Source organism: Ceratotherium simum, chromosome X (assembly GCF_057802395.1).
Source record: "Ceratotherium simum simum isolate JZ-2026a chromosome X, ASM5780239v1, whole genome shotgun sequence".
Classification (NCBI taxonomy): Eukaryota; Metazoa; Chordata; class Mammalia; order Perissodactyla; family Rhinocerotidae; genus Ceratotherium; species Ceratotherium simum.
Window position 1 is genome coordinate 33,529,223 of NC_141940.1, and position 20,856 is coordinate 33,550,078.

Below are 20,856 nucleotides of genomic sequence, written 5' to 3' on the forward strand. Positions count from 1 at the left end.
CAGTCATGATGGTACCTAAACAATCTGCATCTCTTTATCTTCTGTCTCAGCAAAAGTTAGATATGCACAGGGCAATAGCATGGCTAGAAGATATCCAAACCTCGAGAAAGGGTTTATAAAAGAAGATGCGTGGAAGAGTTGGTGAGCTTCATTCCTTCATAATAGCCAGTGCACTTATGGGCACCTGATCTAAATAATATTTAAATATTGTTTTCTAGCAAGATCTTCATGGACCAGATGTAGTTTATTATGGAGATCTTTTATATCATGTGTATACACTATTCTCTTTAATATATTTTGGAATTAACGTGTTGATTTACTTCTAGGATTCTTAATCATTCAACTTCTGTCACAAGAAACAAGCCAAAACAAACTGTGGCATGCGAAAAGAGGTATAAAAATATCTTAGTCCTCATATTTAATATTTTATAATGAGACTTGATCCTCTGACAGTGATGTTCCCATATGTGGGCTTTAATTGAATAAATGGTATCGATTTAATATAACTAGATAATTTAAAGAAGAAATGTGTTACAGCACGAATTAAATTTACCTTTTATATAAACAAATCCAAAAATACCGATTTGATCTCTTTTTGTACTCATACCTGTATTTTGTCTTGATGATGTCATTATTTGTCATTTGATGTCATTAATTATTTGTCATTTATTAATTCAGCATTTATTGTATTGCTGTTACTGCCAGGAACAATGTGTTTCTTCATCATTTGTTTATTTTCTATGTTATTGTTCCCTTTTTTTTTTTGCTGAGGAAGATTCGCCCTGAGTGCTAACATCTGTTGCCAATCTTCCTCTTTTTTTGTTTGAGGAAGATTAACCCTGAGCTAATATCTGTGCCAGTCTTCTTCTACTTTGTATGTGGGTTGCTGCCACAGCATGGCTGACCAGTGGTGTAGGTCTGCGCCTGGGATCTGAACCTGCGAACCCGGGCTGGTAAAGTGAAGTGTGCTGAACTTAACCACTGTGTCACAGGGCTGGCCCCTTATTGTTCACCTTTTGATTTCTCTTCAGTTGGCTTTTACTAAAGTCATAGTTCTATATGAATACATGGTCTAAGTCCACATATATGAATTCCAGAGAACTAGAAGACCTTGAAAGTTTCTATTTATTTTTTTTTTGGTGGTTTGAAAATTTGCATCAGATTCAACTCCTGAGTCATTCCTATGGGAGTGTAAAGGTCCAAGGCTGCAGGGTGGGTACAGAAGTATACACAGAGAGATTTAACATTTATTGAATTCTTGTTATGTGCATACTGTTCTGAGTGATTTAAATGTATTATCTCATTTAATCCTCATAATAACGCAATGAAGTTGTTACTGTTGTCGTCCCCATTTTATAGATGAGAAAACTGAGGCTCAGAAATTACCATAACTTGCTCAGGGTCACACAGCTAGTAAGTGGTATAGTGAGGATTCAAACCCAGGTTGTCTGGCTCCAGAACTCCAAGTCTTAACATATGGTAACAAGAACACTTTGCTTCCTCCAGATCCACACATTCCACTGATGTCTTTTCCTCGACACCTCAGAGTCCAAACTGAACTTATTTTTCCCCAAACTTATTTCTTCTCCTATATAATTTCCCTGAGTGAATGTACCACTATTTATATAGTCACCCAAGGCAGCAACTTTGGAATCATCAGAAACTCCTCTCTTATTCACCCCTCCCAATCCAGTCAGTCACAGAAAATTATGGTTTCTTAGCATTGCTTGCATCTGTCCCAACCTCTTCATTCCTATTGCAGTGTGTTGGTTCAGACTTCATCTTTTTCTACCTGGATTATTGCAACAATCCCCAGACATAGCTCCTTTCTTCAGTTTTGCCTACCTTTAAATCTGTCTCCTGCACTGGTGTAAGAGTGATGGTTCTAACACAAGTCTGACTGTGTGACTCCCATTTGTTATCTTCTAATGGTTCTTTCTAACTTTTAGGATAAAGCTTAAAATATTTGGCTTAACCCGTAAGATTGAAGTGAGTTTCTGCCTACCTCGAGAGCCTCATCTCACGCACTCTTCCACTAGCACCTTTTGCGGCCAGGAACAGTACTGGTTTCACATCTCTGTGTTCTGTATCCTGGTCTCTGCTGGGATTGCCCTTTCTTCTTTTCTTTTTCACTTAGCCTTTCAGGATTCAGTTCACGTGTAAGATGACTTTTCATACTCAAGTCTAAAAACACTCATCTATCTCAAATTTCATTTAACCGGATTTAACTCTCTCTTTCTGAATGCTGATTCTGGTATCTTACATATTTGCTTCTCTTAAAGTTTCTGTTATTACTTTCCCTCCTAGTTCCTTTCATTCCCATCTTAAGCTTCCTCCCCAGGTTCCTAACATTCTCTTGAGAAAGCCCCATCTGCCCAAACCTCAAAACTGTGATATCCAATCCTGGCCTTTCCTTCACACAACTATTACTTCTACTCATTTTAAAACAGTCACCCAGTTCCTTCTTTAAAAACAAAACAAAAAATTTTTAAATTTTTTCCTGACTATAAGAGTAATGTAGCTTTAGTGTTGAAAAATAGAAACACAAAGGAAAAAATAAACAAATATCACCCATTGTCCTACTCCCCACAGATGATAAGCCATAGTATTTTGGTATTTTTCCCTTTAGACATTTTTTTCTATATGTGTGCATGAATATTTACATTTGCATGTGTGTATATGTGTACATATATATACTCTGCAGAGTTGTGTTACCTGTTGCCTACTCAACACCTCCACTTGGATGTGTGTAATAGGCGTATGAAACTTAACCTACCAAAACCACACTCTTAATCTCCCTCCTTGTACCTCTAAACTTGTTCTTGCATTTCCCCCCATTTCAGAAAATGTCAACTCCATCCTTCTAGTTGCTCAGCTCAAAATCTTCAGAATAATCTTTAACTTGTCACTTTCTTTCACACTCCATATCTAATTTATTAGCAAATCTTGTTGATTGTACCTTCAAAATATACCCAGAATCTGATAACATCTTACCACTTCTCCACCTACCACCCTAGCCCTGGCCATCTTGTACTTCGAGTATTACAACAGTCTCCTAACAGGTCTCCTTTCTGTCCTTGCTTTCCTTTAGTCTGTTTTTCAAAAAACATCAGATTGATACTTTTAAAACGTAAGTCAGATCATGTCATTCTTCAGAATTCTTTAATGACTTACCATCTCCTTTAGAATAAAAGCTAGAATCCTTAAGGACTTGTAAACCTCACCATTATTTGGCTTCCTACTGTCTTGCTCTCTTGCGTCACTCTGCGTGGTTAGTTCTTCTCCATGTATACTGGCCTCCTGTTGAATCTCAATACACCAGACATTTTTGCCCCCCTCATGGCTTTTGCCTCTGCCTGGAATGATTTTCCCTCAGATAACCATATAGCTTATTCCCTTGCCTTTAGGTTTCTGCTTAGATGTCACTTCATCAGCAAGGGGTTCCCTGGACAAATTATATGAAAGAGCAGGCCTCTCACACCCCTTTGTCCCTTTTCCCATACCTTGCTTTATTTTTCTCCACAGAATTTAATACTATCTGACATTCTAAACATATATTTTTTTGCCATCTGACATCCTGAATATATACTTCTTTATTGTTTGTCTGCACCACTCTGACATCCCCTGGGCACACTACAATGTCGATTTTATCAGTTATTAAGAGAAGACTGTTGAAATCTCCAAAACTAATTGTGGATTTGTCTTTCTTCTTAAAGTTCTATCATTTTTCCTTCATATATTCTGAAGCTGTTATTAGATACATAGATGTTTAGGATTGTAATGTCCTCTGGGTGAATTTACACCTTTGTCATTATGAAATGACTTTCTTTATATTCCCAATAATATTCTTTGCTCTAAAGTCTACTTTTCTGATATTAATATAGTCATCCCCGCTTTCTTTTGATTAGCGTTAACATGATATATCTTTCTCCAACCTTTTACTTTTAACTTATTTGTATCTTTTTGGAGAAAGTGGGTTTCTTATAGTTAGTGTATGGTAGCATCTTCCTTTTTTATTGAATCTAATAATCTGACTTCTAACTGCAGTGTTAAAATTGTTTATATTTAATATAATTATTATTTTTTTCCCCAAAGCCCCAGTAGATAGTTGTATGTCATAGTTGCACATCCTTCTAGTTGCTGTATGTGGGACACGGCCTCAGCACGGCTGGGGAAGCAGTGCGTCAGTGCACGCCTGGGATCCGAAACCGGGCCGCCAGTAGTGGAGCGCGTGCACTTAACCGCTAAGCCACGGGGCCGGCCCTATAATTATTGATATTAATCAGTTTAAATCTACTGTCTTGTTGTGTGTTTCCTTTTTGCCTTATCCTTTGTAGCCATCTTTCCTTTTTTTCTCCCATTTTTTGAATTATGTTTTAAAATGCCTATTTATCTCCTTTGTGGGCTTATTAACTGTAACTTTATGTTTGTTATATTAGTGGTTGTTTTAGGGTTTAATGTATAATATTTAACTTTTCATAGTCTACCTTCAAGCACTAGTATGCCATTTCATAGATTGTGTAAAAACCTTCAGTATACTTCTATTTCTTCCCTCTTGGCATTTGTGGTATTGTTGCTATACGTTTTACTTATATATATGTTATAAACACCACCGTACATTGTTGTTATTTTTGCTTTAAATAGTCAATTATTTCTTTAAAAATATTTAAATAACCAGAATAATGTCTTTTATCTTTACTCACTTAGTTACCATCTCCAGTGTCCTTTATTCCTTTGTGTAGATCCATATTTCCACGTGTATCATTTTCCTTCTACCTGAAAGAGCTACTTTAACATTACTTTTACTGCTGGTCTGCTGGTGTTGAATCCTTTCAGCTTCTGTATGTCTGAAAAAGTCTTTATTTTATTTATTTATTTTTTTGAGGAAGATCAGCCCTGAGCTAACATCCATGCTAATCCTCCTCTTTTTGCTGAGGAAGACCGGCTCTGAGCTAACATCTATTGCCAATCCTCCTCCCTTTTTTTTCCCCAAAGCCCCAGTAGATAGTTGTATGTCGTAGTTGCACTTCCTTCTAGTTGCTGTAGGTGGGACATGGCCTCAGCATGGCCGGAGAAGCGGTGCGTTCGTGCACGCCCGGGATCCGAACCCGGGCCGCCAGTAGCAGAGCGTGCGCACTTAACCACTAAGCCACGGGGCCGGCCCATGAAAAAGTCTTTATTTTTGAAAGATATCTTTGCAAGTACAAAATTCTAGGTTGACATTTTTGTTTTCTTTCAGTACCTTAAAGAGATTTCTCCACTGTCTTCTGGATTGCATTGGTTCCAATGAGAACTCTGTTGTCAATCTTTGTTTCACTGAGCCTAATGTGTCTTTTTTCCTTTGGCTACTTTTTACATTTTCTCTTTATTATTTGCTTTTAAGTAATTTGATTTTATTGTATCTTGGTATAGTTTTCTTCATGTTTCTTTTGCTTGGAGTTCATTGAGCTTCTCAAATTTGTGGATTTATTGTTTTCATGAAATTTGAAAATTTGGGGCCCTTATTTTTTCTGTCACCTGTCCTATTCTTCTGGAACTCTAATTATATGTGTATGAAGCCACTAATCTGTAGTTAAGCCCATCCAATTTACTTTTAATTTCAGATGTTATACTTTTTATCTCTTAAACTTTGATTTTTATCTGTTTTATGTCTATCATGTCTGTACTTACCATGTTTAGTCTTTTCCTCTAGCTTCCTGAACATTGCCTGGTTGAATTTTTGATTGAATGCCAGACGTTATAAACTTTACCTCCTTGGATGCTGCATATTGTAGTATTTTTATAAATATTCTTAAACTTTGTTCTGGGATTTGGTTAAATTATTTGGCAACAATTTGATATTTTTGGGACTTGGTTTTATGACTTGTTATGTGGGATCAATGTGGTTTAGTCTAGGACCAAATTTGCCCCCCTACGTAAGACCTTAGTACTCTACCTGATGACCCATGAACTATAAGGTTTTCCTGTCTGGCTAGTGGAAACTGGTACTACTCCTAATCCTCTGTAAGTCTGAGAATTACTCTCTAACATTTCTGGTGGTTCATTCTTTTGCCTAGGGTAGTTTTCTCACACATATGATCAGTGATCAGTACTCAGCTGAAAATTTGAAGGAAGCCTCTGCAGAGCTCTTAAGTTCTTTCTCTGTGCATTACTCTTTTCTTTGTTACTTTGTCCTGTTAACTCCATGTGTCTTTTGCTCCCTGGCTCCCAGCTCTGTCTCCTCAATTCAGGGAGCCCCCTCGGCCCTGCCTTGGTTACCCCTCTTTGGGCTGCGCCCTTGAAACTCTCTTTCTAAAACAATCTGACTCAATCGTGGGGTTTGCCTTGTTTGTTACCCATTTCTAAGGGATAAATGTCTTTTTTTTGCCTGATATTGAATGTCTCAGAAAGCGTAATTTTATATATTTTGTCTGTTCTTTTAGTGTTTTCAGTGAGGATGTAAATCTGGTCACTGGTATTCTATCTTTGCCAGATGCAAAGTCTAATTGTTACATTTTATGTGCTCTGTCAATATTTAGTTTTGATTGTTTCTTCCATATGCCCTCTCCACCTCAACATTTAAAAAATTACTGACCATATTTTTCAGATACTTATGTGATTTTATCTTTATTTATATTTAAATCTTTCAGTCCATTAATTTTGGTATTTGATATGAGGTAAGGAATCTAGTTTTTTCTCCCTCCTTCCATCTCTCCTTCTGTTTCTCACTCCCTCTCCTCCTCCCCCTCACTTTTTCTTTCTTTCTGTGTGTGTTTTACAATTAACCAGTTGTCTCAACACTATTTGTTATATAATCCATCATTTCCACAATGATTTTAAATTTCATTTTTATTATAAATTGTTATACTTGTGGTCTCGTACTCCTCTTCCACTGAAAAATCTATAGATTCTGGAGCGGGTACTATTTTATTAATGTAATTTAGTGGAATATATATAATTTCCTGGTAGGGAAGTCACATTTATTGTATAACTTTTCTCTTCTTGATCATCCATTCTTCCAAATTAACTTTGAAACTCCCTTATCAGATTTCTAAAACAAGCCCCAAAATACTTCTTGGTTTTTTTTTTAATTATGATTCATTTCAGTTATCAGTTATTTTGAAGGAGAAGTTATACCTGTAATACTTAATCTTTCTTTTTTTTTAAAGATTTTATTTATTTATTTTTCCCCCAAAGCCCCAGTAGATAGTTGTATGTCGTAGTTACACATCCATTCTAGTTGCTGTATGTGGGACGCGGCCTCTGCATGGCCGGAGAAGCGGTGCGTCGGTGCTCGCCCGGGATCCGAACCCGGGCCGCCAGCAGCGGAGCGCGAGCACTTAACCGCTAAGCCACGGGGCCGGCCCTACTTAATCTTTCTGACCAAGAACTTTCTAGTTATTCAAGTCCCTTACTAGACATTTGTAGTTTTTTCATGTAGGTCTTGTGCATGTCCAGTTAAGTCTTTTCCTAGGTATTTTTTACTTTTCCTTGCCTTTATGAATGAGATTTGTTTATAACTTGTTATAGTTGATATATAGGAAAGATATTAACTTTTGTATATTTTTCTATAACTGATAACCTTACTTCTCTTAATAATAGACTTTTTTTGTTTTTTTTTCCCTTGGGTAATCATGTTTCCTATAAATTTTGAAAATTTATTTCTTTCTCTCTAATTTTTAAATGTTGTTTCTTTTCTTACTCTACTGTAGAGAGGCTCCACAACAGTGTTGAATAATAGCACCGCTAGTGGTTATTTTGTTCATGTATTTTTTCTAAAGGAACTCCCTGTTCATATCTGTCAGCTAGCACAGCATGCATGGTGTACCTTACCCCACAAAAACTAGATGAAAAGAATTTCTACCATATCCCCTGTGTGTCAGAATGAAGGCTTAGAGGCTCATAATCAATAATTCAGTAGGCAAAAAGAATTATTCCCCTAAGCTCTGTGGCATTTAGACCAAAGAAATTTGTCTAAAGAAATTATTAATTGTTGGTTTTTTTTTTTTTTTTAAGTTTTTGGTAATGATTTTAATATAGTAAATATCCTGTCTGTTCTTTGACTATATTTTTGACTTTGACTATATTACATTTCTTTTGGCCTCTGAAAAGTCCTTAGAGTAGTCCTATGCATAGGGTGATATTAAATAAGCCTATTTTGGTGTTTTTTGAGGAATATAAGTGATTGGGAACTTAAATATGTTTTTGTGAACTTGAAGTTTTATGTTGTTAGTTCAAAGCATAGGCATGGGTACATTCTTTAGATTTCTGGAAGAAAAAAAGACAACTTTATAATGTTCAAAATGTATACCTAAGAGTAATTCTAAATATTTTAACATATTAAGGCATCTTTAATTTTTTAGTGTCTCAGCAGATGAAGTTAATTCACCGTTATCACCCCTCACATGGCAGGTAAGAAGAAATTAAATTACTATTATATCTAATATTTTGTTCTCATTTATGTAGTTAAAAGAAATTGTCTCATTACAGCCCTTGGAAAATCAGAAGGATCAAATAGATGAACAACAGTGGCCAGAATCTCAACCTATAATCTGGCAGAGTGAAGAAAGGAGACGGAGCAAACAGATTAGAAAAGACTATTTCAAGGTACCTAATTGTAAAATTTACTTTATAATTATTAGTTTTAATTTTATCAGTTTTGTTTTGTGTTAAGAAGATAGAATATAACTCTCTAGTTAAATATAGTAAATGTGTTATTTTATCTTGATTTCCCACATGTGTGTGGTACAGTTAATATGATTCAGTTATATCCATAAAATTTCAGTAATTCAGAATAATTAAGAATGAGTAGATCAATATGAATTGTGATTTACCAAATACTTTACAAGAAAGATGAATGTTTGCTACACTATTAGTTGTGGCAATATGTAGTAATGTGTTAAAAGAATTGCCCAGAAAAGGTCTTTCATTTGTTTGAATAAATAGTTGACACGTGTTTGCAATTAGCATTTAACTGTTTCTATGTAAATAAATGTTATTTACGTGGTTCTAAAAATACTTGAAAGCATTTTTCCCCCCATTTTCTTTTCTTATTACCTTAATAGATTTCTTTTTTTTTTTTTTTTTAAAGATTTTATTTATTTTTCCCCCAAAGCCCCAGTAGATAGTTGTCTGTCATAGCTGCACATCCTTCTAGTTGCTGTATGTGGGACGCGGCCTCAGCATGGCCAGAGGAGCGGTGCGTCGGTGCGCACCCGGGATCCGAACCCGGGCCGCTGGCAGCGGAGTGCGCACACTTAACCACTAAGCCACGGGGCCAGCCCCCTTAATAGATTTCTTAAGATGATCTTTTATCCTAGGTAAATTAAAAGCTCAGACCATCTGAATTTTCCCAAATTTCTGGTTAGCAGAGTTTTAACGAAATTTTACTGTGTACATCTTTTTAAATATTATAACATTATCTATTTGTGGTTAAAGTCTGCTATATTTGCCGACGCCAGTCACTGGAATTGGGATAATCTTCAGTACTAGTCAGAATCCATTATTGGAATTTCTGACTCAAATGAACAGTGCAAACAAGCTCCTGCTCCATGAATAGCAAATTCTGTTGTTTTTGTATACCTTTTCTGTTTTCCAAAGCCTAATTTTTATTTAATAATAATAAAATTTTATCTGAATACATAGTTCTAAGCTAAATTGTAGATAATTTGAAGTTAATATAACTAATAAATAGGATTATATTTCATGTTTTTCTCTGGTAGAAGTGGGACTCTGTGCACATTGATCTGTTTCCTTATATGGGAGTGTAACATGTATTTGGAAGTAGTATCCTACGAAAACAAAAATGTTATATATCTTAGCAAGTCTGTGATAAGTTTAATCCTTCAACAAATAATTACTGAATCCTTTTAATGAGCCTCATGTTACCTAACAATATGCGAGATAATGAAGAAATACAAGACATAGGGAAAAACGGAAGGACATTGTAAGCAGAACCCTGGTCATTAATGGTGAAAGTCTATTTATCCCCACCTTTACAGATCTGTAGTTATATTTACATTCTGCAGTTTATTTTAAAGCCCCCTGTTTTAGTTTAGGGGACCTTGAACAAAGACCTTTACTCAATAAAATTTGTTAATAAATAAAACTTGATGAATGACTGGTGATGTGGGGGAAATTTTAGTATTTCTAACTAATAAAAGAGATTTTGATATTTATTTGATCTACTAGTATATTAAAAGCATACAAATTCTATTTATCAAAACACTTGCATAGCACTTACTAAGTGCCAGGCACTGTTCTAAGTACGTACTTTACAAATATCAGCTCATTTAATTTTCATAACAACCCTATGAAGTAAGTACAATTATTATCATTCCTGTTTTACAGATGGAGAAATTGAGGCACAGAGAGGCTAAGTAATATGCTTTAGGTCACTTAGCTAATAAGCAGCTGAGTCAAGATTTGAACACAGAGCCTGTTTGAACCCAGAGAAGCTATGCTGCCTGTTTATCTACTGTGGATAGCCTAATATCAAATGAATAAATACTTTCAAATCAATAGTCTTATTGTTTTTTAAATATTTTACAGTAATTCAAGTGAACTTCTCAATAAAGTTTTAATAGAGGCCTCAGTGAACCTTTAAAAAATAGTTCTTTGATTTAATAGCATCGTTTGTTATAAGTATTTTATTTTTTATAGCTTAAACATACCTTCTATAATATTGCTGTTTTATAAGTTGCTAAGAGGTCAAATGAGATAATCTTTGAAGTGTCCATTACATAATCATCATTCAACAAATGTTAATTTCTTCCATACTTAATAAAGTAGGTGCAAAAGGTAAGCTTCAGTCACTGGGAAATGCTTTAAGGAGATATGTAGTTCTCTTCAATAGTCAGAAGATGTCAGTGTTAGGACACTGCAAAAAAATTGAATGTCAACCATTTTTCCCTAAGATGTGAAAAAAAAATAAAATCCAGATACTACTCTCTAAATTAAGTCAAAACCATTCTTCGGAATTGCCAGTATATTCATGCTTAAAACATCATCAATTTCTATGAAGCATCCTTCTTTCAATAAGAAAATTTCTCTATTTAATCACCTATCTCCGGGGAATCAAAAGGGTTATTCATAGGGTATATTACTGAACGTAATCTGGATTTATAGTTCATTAAACATTAAAATATACTACTCTAGAGACTTATATCAAATTATCACTGAAGTCGCTCAGTGATAGCTCCTTTAGCTTTGCTGTGTTATGAAACATACAGAGCTTTTGAGCAGCTTTATCCTAACACATATAAATGACTGAGCCATGGGATTTCTTTGTTTGTCCCCCATGGTAAATTATTCATGATGCCTTTATTCAGTATGTTTATTGAAAGTGTTTGTGTGTATGTTTGTGTATGTGTGTCTCTCCCTTATTGCTTCTTAGTTGCCAAGACTAATTTGGGGTAGTATGTTTTTCAGGTAACCCCTTGAAGCTAAGTAAAAAATGTTTCAACATATTGGCCAGATTATGTGAGCAAGAAGATAAATTGGGTCAGATTATATGACTAAGTAAATCACTATAGGAGGGTTACATTAACTCTTTTAGGCACTCAGTCCGCTCTTGTGTAGATTACTACTCTAGTAAATAAAATTTAATGTCCTTGTTGCCAAAATAAAATCACTGCATTTCTCAAAGTAAAGGTATCCTAGGAAATAACATTACTTTATTAAAAAATCATTTACAGAAATGTATTTATATTATTTTAATAGATATACAACAAAATATGAAAATCGAACTTTTTGTTGATAAATTGTTTAATGTAAATTATTAGCTTTAATTTCTTGTAAGAATGATAACACATGAATTTCTAAATGCATTTGATGGTTGATTTCTAAACAAAGTTAAAAGGCGTTAGAATAACTATTCCAAGTTGGTTTTAAGGGTTATTTGATTTATTGAAATGCCATATATATTTGTCTTCAAATGTAACTTATTACTATTGTGATAAAACATTATGACTCTTAAAATACATATTTGATTTCATAAATACAGTGCAATATTTTAATTTAAAAGCTAACCCCAAGGAAAATATTTTGTATGATCATGGTTAATTTTATACTGGAATACGGAAGCCAGCTGGGCTTGTGAAATAACCTGATTTGTTCTGAGTCAGAGTTTGTGCACAAGTCAACTGTCTCTCCTGTGAAATTTAATGTAAGCTTTAGAAATGAACTGACCTTTCTGTTTCTGAATAGGCCTTTATTGTAGTATTTGAATTTAGATATAATAATAAAGTTCAGTTATTCAGAACTGAATATTACTTGAGGACACCTGAGTTAAAAAGTTGGACCTACAGAATATTTTCAAATCTATGTATACATTAGGTTCTGGACCTTTAAATATGTGCAGTATTGCAAACTAAGTAGTATCTTTCTGAGTTTTCATGTATAATGGATATGTTTAATTAGAATAGTAGTCTAAAAACAATAATACAATTTTCATTATCTAAGTTCTTGACTGCATCATCATCTGTTTCTTTGGTTTGTCAATTATCTACTCACTCTTCTACATCCTTTCTATGACTTTACCTTCCGTCTTATCAAGGTTCTCAGACCTCTACCATTATCTCTGATTCGCCTTTCAGCTGTTGCCTTATGTCTTTGCTTTCTTTTAGGGCCAGACTTGCCATTTCTAGGCCTCCAGTTTCTGATCACTTCTTAACCCACGGCAGTCTGGCTTTCACCTCCATTTCTCCGTTGAAATAGCCCCTCACTAGAACTTAACATGTACCTACTAATGGCAAAATCCAGTGTGGCATTTGACAATGATGACCACATCTTTCTTCTTGAAACTGCTTTCTTGGTTTCTGCCTCATGTTTCTTCCCTGATTCTTTTTCATGTCCTTGTCTAACTTTTCTTCTGCTTGCTCTTAGGGTCTCATCCTCTTTTTATTACTCTAAAAACTCTCTCGGAAGCTTTTATGACTCCAGATGTCTCTCGTATTCTGCTGGGTCTAAATTTACATCCTGTAACTTTTTTCTGATGTCCACACCTGTGTTTCAAATTGCCTGGATGTCCTACATGTATTTCAAATTCAATAAGTCCCCCCTTCCCCCCACCACGGAACTTGCTCCTTCTCTCTATTCTTTATTTTAATTAATAGTAGAGGTATCTACAAAGTTGTCTAAGCTCTATATCTCAGTCCTCCTTGATCTTTCCCTCTTTTGTTCCCCTCACCTAATTGGTCACCAGGATGTTAGTTATACATTATTTCTCCAACTCATCGCCTCTTCTCCGTCCCTACTGCCCTGGCTTTTGTTGGAACCCTCATTCTTTCTTGTCTGGGCCGTTGTAACAACTTCTTAGTGGTTCCCCTTTCTCTAGTTTCACAGTCCTTAGAGAAATCCCTGGCTTAAATTTCTTTATTGGCTCCCCATTGTCAATAATATAAAGTTTAGACTTTTTAAAAACTTGATAGGCCATCTTTACCTACTTCTCTTAAGTTTTATTACCTGCCATAATGCACTCTCCTCACTAGCCACACTATACTCTTTGCTTTCTGCATGGGCTGAGCTTTTTTATTCCTTTGTGCTTTCCTTCTTTTGGGAGTGCCATGCCCATCCGCCCTTTATTCCCTACAAATTCCTACTAATCATTCAGGATTTAGAGATGGGAATATAGCATCGTGGTTAAGAGCCTGGGCTTCTAGAATCAAACCACTTGGGTTCCAGTCCTTACTTGAGATATCTACTGACTGTGTGACTCTGGCAAATTACCTAACCTTGCTGAGCTTAATTTCTTTTTATCTCAAATGACTCTAATAGTATCTTCCTTCACAGGATTGTTATAACTATTGAATTATTTTAAGGTGCTTAAAACAGCACTTGTCACAGAGTATGCACTTAATAAATATTAGCTTGTGATTCACTCAAATGTTATTCTTTTTTTTTGTACCAATCATCTTTTATCGGGTGTTAACTTTCCATTAGGATATGAAAGGATTCAGCAAAGATCAGGGGTGCTGGGCAAAGAAGGTCATGGTCAGGAATGTAGCCTCCAGACTGGGCCCTCTTCAGTAGTACTTGCATAGTTGCTCACATTTGAGTTCCTTGTAGGAAAGGCAGTAGTTGAAAAGCATGTAAGCTGCCAGCACTATAGAAACCCCAGCAATGCTCCCTTTCTTCACATTGACATATTTGTAATACCACTAGTAACCTCTTAGAAATGCTCCAACAGTGCCTTTAGGGATAAAATCCCGCATCAGTATCCAGCTTGGTAGCTCCCCTATTTAGACGTCCAAGAGTTTCTTCTCCTTCACTAGTATGACTGACGCCATCTTGGAGTCCTGGAGTCTGCTGTCCAAATGTCACTCTTTTTTTTTTAAAAGTGGAGTAAAACCAAGAATAAGTGACGTAAGTGAACATCATGCCTAGGGATAGCAAATAGGTTTATTCACACATGCCATCTCCATTCAGTGGCTATCTGGAACATTGGGTTGAAAATGTATTGAGACTATGTCTGGGATCAGCTGGAAAGAGCACCCTGGAAATTAGCGATAGATGTCTTAAGTCACAGGAGAGACAGTGGAGGACCTTAGGTCTTGTATTTGTAATCCCTAATACTGCTCACCCCCCAGTTTGTGGTTGAACTGTCAGGTAGGTTATCTATTTTTCCAGAGTTATGGAAGATAAAACTGCATAAGTAAAGGGAACCATTAAAGAGAACCTTGAATGCTAGGCAAAGAAATTTGGACATAATCCTAAAGTTAGTAGGTTTTTCAACAGGAGAGTCATGAGTTGCAAGTAGTGTTTTGAGAAGGTTAGTATTCCACTGATTTGCCACTGATTATTTGTGGTGAGGAGGAATCAGAAGTAAGAACTCTAGTGGCTGTTATATTGTATCTCCTTGAATCTAAAAAGCACTTTTTCACATACTAGCATTTTTTATATTGAGCATATTACCTCTATGCCTCAGTGTAAAGTAGAGATAATAGTATTTACCTCAGGGTTGTTATGAAGATTAAATGGGTTAATACTTGTAACACACTTAAATCAGCGCCTGGTGTATAGTAAGCACTAGTATAAGTGTTAGCTATTATCACTACTACTGTTATTATATAGTCAATATTTACCTTTAATGTAGTATTTTTTTTCCTGAAATCACTAGGTTTCTTAACAATAGATGACATTTTTGAATGGTCAGATTATAGACTAGATGTGAGATAAAGGGGGCCTAGGATAGGGTGGTAGTTGTGAGAATTCAGAAGAAGTAAGTCTGAGAGAGATAATAAAAAGAATTGACTTGATGACGTATTGAATATAGTGGATTAAGAAAAAGGAAGATTTAAGACAACCCTCAGCAAACCTGAATGAATGGGAAATGGGTTGGTTTAGGGAGGAAATGTTACTTGATATATGTAAAGTACTTAGAACAGTGCTTTGCACATAGAAAGTACTATACGTGCTTGCTATTAGCAAGTAGTAGGGCTATTTAAACTGGTTATGTAATTAAATTTAGTATCAGATAATTTAATAAAAGTACCAAAATATGAATAAACCTCACATATAATTTACTAGTAGTGAATTCATATGTTAAAGGAAAAATAAAGCATGTGCTTTAAATATTTTTCAGTATAAATCATCAAGGAAGAGTTCAAGTGGCAATGAAAACGATGAGGTGAGAAAAGAGGGTAATATTAGCAATTATATTTTTTTAATTTTTTGTTTATTGTAGTAACATTGGTTTATAACATTGTATAAGTTTCAGGTGTACATCATTATACTTCTATTTCTGCATAGATTACATCATGTTCACCACCCAAATACTAATTACAACCCATCACCACACACATGTGCGGAATTATCCCTTTCGCCCTCCTCCCTCCCCCCTTCCCCTCTGGTAACCACCAATCCAATCTCTGTGTCTATGTGTTTGTTTATTGTTGTTATTATCTACTACTTAATGAAGGAAATCATGGTATTTGACCTTCTCCCTCTGACTTATTTCACTTTGCGTAATACCCTCAGTGTCCATCCATGTTGTCACAAATGGCTGGATTTCATCGTTTCTTATGGCTGAGTAGTATTCCATTGTGTATATATACCACATCTTCCTTATCTATTCGTCCCTTGATGGGCACTTAGGTTGCTTCCAAGTCTTGGCTATCGTGAATAACGCTGCAGTGAACACAGGGGTGCATGTATCTTTATGCGTTGGTGTTTTCAAGTTCTTTGGATAAATACCCAGCAGTGGAATAGTTGGATCATATGGTAGTTCCATCCTTAATTTTTTGAGAAATCTCCATACTGTTTTCCATAGTGGCTGCACCAGTTTGCACTCCCACCAGCAGTGTATGAGAGTTCCCTTCTCTCCACATCCTCTCCAACACTTGTTGTTTCCTGTCTTGTTAATTATAGCCATTCTGATGGGCGTGAGGTGATATCTCATTGTAGTTTTGATTTGCATTTCCCTGATAGTTAATGATTTTGAACATCTTTTCATGTGCCTATTGGCCATCTGTATATCTTCTTTGGAGAAATGTCTGTTCAGGTGTTTTGCCCATTTTTTAATTGGGTTGTTAGTTTTTTTGTTGTTGAGATGCATGAGTTCTTTATATATTTTGGAGACTAAGCCCTTATCAGATGTATGGCTTGCAAATATCTTCTCCCAATTGTTAGGTTGTCTTTTCGTTTTGTTGATGGTTTCCTTTGCTGTGCAGAAGCTTTTTAGTTTGATGTAGTCCCATTTGTTTATTTTTTCTATTGTTTCTCTTGCCTGGTCAGACACGGTGCTTGAAAATATGTTGCTAAGACCTATGTCGAAGAGCGTACTGCCTATGTTTTCTTCTAGAATTTTCATGGTTTGAAGTCTTACATTCAAATCTTGAATCCATTTTGAGTTAATTTTTGTGTATGGTGTAAGGTAAGGGTCTACTTTCATTGTTTTGCATGTGGCTATCCAGTTTTCCCAACACCTTTTGTTGAGGAGACTTTCTTTTCTCCATTGTATGTTCAGCAATTATTTAAAATATTTACTTTTTGTACCTAGTTGGCTCAATCAGAATAAAATGTAACCCATCTTTCAGTTTCTTTGTTATTGATTTAATGCAGGGGTTTTCTCCAATAATAAAAACTCAGCATCATCGTACAATTATTAATTTAAGCATGTAATTGCCATATGTCCTTTATTTAAAATAGAATTTCTAATAGTTCAGTTTTAGAATTTTATTAACATTCATCTTGAAACTGTAATTCATGAATTTAAAATTTTTACATTTTCCCATCTTTTATCTTCCTAAATCAACCTGGTGGTCAATTGAGATTTCTTTGGAATTTATTAATTTCTTTCCATAAGTTCTGTGCCCTATTTTAACATTTGAAAGTAGATTTCTACAGTTTGTGCATTATTATAAATTTTTCCACCTCACCACTTTAAGCTATGCAGCAGCTTAGCATTTTTGAAATGATGCATTCTTATCACCATAAATACTTAAGCTTTGTGTATTGTTGTTTGGAGCGATTGGTAGTTAATTTGATGTTAGGTACTTGGCAGGGCTTCTGAAAACTCCTTTAATTTTAGGAAATGGAATCACACAGAAAACGTTGGCTGATCCCTGAACTAGAAGTTCAGCTTAGCTGCTGTCCCTGTCCCTTTATATTTTATACCTGCTTTGGTCCTGCCTGCCTCAATATCTAATCAGTTACCAAGACCTACTTTTTGTTTTAGTACTGAAATATTTTGAATACATTCCCCACCTGCATTTCTGCTATTTCTGCCCTCACACAGGCCCTCATCATTTCTTGCCTGGGCTACTGCGATAGAATCCTTGGTCTTCTCCCTTTCTCCAGTCCATTCTCCTCCCTAGCCACAATAATCATTTCAAAGAACACAAATATGATCAGACCATTCCCTTGCTTAGAAACCTTGAATGTCTCCTCATCACTTAGAAGGCAAATTCTAGGTCCTTCTTAATCAAGCCCCTGCTTACCACATCAGCCTCAACTCAACGATTTGTTCTCCTTTCAGTGTACTCTCCAGCAATATGGAACTGCTCAAAGGTTTTTTGCACTCATCCTTTCATTTATTGCTTCTGTGTCTTTGTCCTTGTGGAATGTTGTTCCCTTCCTTCTTTTTCTGTAAACACCTACTCAGTTTTTTACTTTCTCAGGAAACTTGCCTTTCTCCGCAACCCCCACCATTTCCCCAAGTGCCCTTTATCTGTGCCTCATAATGTGCCATGCATAGCTTTATCATTGTAGTGAGAAGGTTGTATTACTTGTATAAATGAACCTATTTTCCCCCTAGACTGAGAGATCCTTGAGTGGATGATATTTTTACTAAATTTCAGTATTCCCAGTGTCTAGCACAGTGTCTGACGTATAGTAGGTAGTCAGTAATTACTTGTTGAATGATGAATAAATGTCCTATGTGGTATGCATATTCAAGATTAAATGTTAAGATTTGTGTATTTGGTTGGTAGTAGTCATTCAGAAAACAGGGATCATTTAATGTTATTTTATGCAATTAAATTCTTTGTAATTATTTCTAAGCCTATATTAGATAGACATAATTTTCTAGGTAAGTGTCCTTATTTAGGGTGATGAAATTTTTGCATGCCTCCACTTACGTGTCTCAGATTGTAACATATTGTTGCCATTTCCCTTCAGGAATTAATCTTAACATGTGTATCTTTTCTAAGACACGAATAAGTTTTTAATTTGTGATATTTGAAGGAAATAAATTTATAAGAAAATATTTTATGTGAGTAGATAGTACTTTTAAAACTTTAAAGTGCTTATGAATCACCTGGGGATCTTATTGAAATAAGATTTTGATTCAGTAGGTCTTGGGTGGGTCCTGAGGTTCTGCATTTCTAACAAGCTCCCAGAGGATGCTGATGCTGCTGGTTCACAGATTTTGAGTGGCAAGGTGGTAGGTGGTATTCTTCAGATTCTTCCTTTAGCAGTTGATCAGAAATTTTCAGTTTTCCTTTTATATGTCTAAATCATCATTCGTATTTTAATTTCATCTTTCATCTTTTTATTTTTACATTTTAGCAAGACAGTGATAATGCTAATATGTCACCACAATCTCCAGTATCATCTGAGGTACAAGTTCTGTTTTTATATGTGTTTTCATAGGTTTCTTCCTTGTCTCTTCTCTCTAACCTCATCTTTCTTTCTTTTTTTTTTACGATGTAATTTATTCACCCATATTTAAAAATTCACAGTAGGTTAATTTGTACAAACCTAGCCTATAAAAAATTCTAAGAACACCATCTTTTTGTACAGATATTCATAATATGTGTCACTTAAATTGCTTATGGGAAAATGTGTATAAATCACAGACAAGAATTCACTTTATAGAATTTTTATGTTTTATAATTCAACCATATTTTGAAGTTATTGAGAAGAATCGTTTTAAAATTTTAAATTTGAAAGGAGTACTTTAGCATTGTGCAATGGCCTTTGGTTTTTCTCGTAACCAATTAGGTCTGAAAGCAATGCAAGAGAAACTTCCTTTTTCCACGAGAAACATCCCTGTAGTGGGTTGTTCCTATCGACAGGAGGGTACACATTACCTAGCATCTTAGATCTAAGTGGAGGCATAAGGAGAAGGGGTAGGTGAAAGTTCGAGTTTGTGAGATCACAGCCAAATACTCTGGGGTGTGTATGACTGATTCTTGTAATTTGGTTAAACCGATTGCTTTACAACAAGAGATAAATTTAAAAAAATCTAAGTAGTATCTCTTCTACTTCAGATTACCTTATTTAGTATTTTAAGTGTTTTGGTATTAGTAAATAAATGATTATGCATTCATTTCAGGACTTTGTCTAAATATTTGGATGATCCAAATTCACCATATAACTTTGGTTAGTTAGATGGTATTTCATTTTATATAGGTGGTGTTAATTTTTTTAAAAAAAAGCCAGGATTGTCTATTGTTTTGGGTGAGTTGCATTATAAAACTTTTAAATGGACTTGGACATTAGTTTTATTAACATGTTTCTAAATTATTTGTATGGCAGTTAAAATGGTTTACATTCTTTTAGAAAATGATTTAAATTAGGATATCCTAAAATTAGTCTTTGTCACATACTTTTGTAAATCCTTTCTTTTACTTTCAGTTATAACAAATGTATAAGAGACTACTTATATATAAATATTATAAATGTATAAGTGACTACTTCTTTGCCTAGTTCCTTTATGATTTTATGATCTATGCTACCAAATGTTAGTTTGGTAGCCCAACTAACATTCAACTTGAACTGCGTATCAGATGTTAATCAGCAGAAGATGCAGAGAATCAACAGAATTCTGATTGCTTCAATATCATCTGTGAAAGGAAAATGGTATAAATAATTAGTATAGTACTTTACTATTAATAAAGTGCTCACCTGTACATTTGAACCTAAGAGATGTCCTGTGAGCTGGGTATTATCCTCATCCTTTTACAGCTGAACAGACTGATAATTTTTCCCAAAGACCCCAGTCAATAAATGGTACAGAAGTGACTGAAGCCTAGACTCCAGCTACTTCGTAGTTGTTGCAGAGATTAAATAAGATGCTGCTAAAGTTACATTATCTTATGACTTTATAATTTACAAAGTGCTTCTTTTTAGGTTATCTCAGTTAATCTTCACAACACCTCATTTTAAAGATGAAGCAACAGTCACAGAGAAATTAAATGTTTTGCTCAAGACTTAGCCTAAGCTTTCCGAATCCAAGTTCAGATTTTTTAAATATACCACAATTCTTTCCACAGCACGTCACTGTGTGAAAGCAGTTTGAAACAATGTGCATTCAAATAGAAAAGATAATACTTTGTCATCTATAACTCTGCAGCCCCTATTAGTATGAAAGTGTAGATTTGCCTCAGGTTATCCACTAAGTGTCAAGTCCATAGTAGGTACTGAGTAAATGTT

The 20,856-nt window shown here is 35.1% G+C and overlaps 1 protein-coding gene, 1 non-coding gene and 1 pseudogene across 7 annotated transcripts in view; 2 read left to right on the top strand and 1 right to left on the bottom strand.

Annotated features, from left to right (window-relative positions):
* The window catches only part of LRCH2 (leucine rich repeats and calponin homology domain containing 2), a 102,035-nt gene that overhangs the window by 61,943 nt on the left and 19,236 nt on the right, over positions 1-20,856 (top strand). For 3 of the 6 annotated variants that reach the window (XM_087426456.1, XM_087426457.1, XM_004440509.3), the window contains 5 exons: positions 327-392; positions 8,343-8,391; positions 8,470-8,586; positions 15,563-15,607; positions 18,988-19,038. In XM_087426456.1, the coding sequence (XP_087282582.1) occupies positions 327-392; positions 8,343-8,391; positions 8,470-8,586; positions 15,563-15,607; positions 18,988-19,038 (328 nt within the window). The remainder of the gene's footprint in view (positions 1-326; positions 393-8,342; positions 8,392-8,469; positions 8,587-15,562; positions 15,608-18,987; positions 19,039-20,856) is intronic. The other 3 variants (XM_087426458.1, XM_004440510.3, XM_087426459.1) reach the window with 2 other exon arrangements.
* On the bottom strand, positions 14,004-14,273 carry LOC101402227 (ATP synthase F(0) complex subunit f, mitochondrial pseudogene; annotated as a pseudogene).
* LOC147911810 (small nucleolar RNA SNORA35) lies at positions 19,380-19,508 on the top strand. Its single transcript, XR_015550762.1, has one exon. It is a non-coding gene; the product is annotated as a small nucleolar RNA SNORA35 (small nucleolar RNA).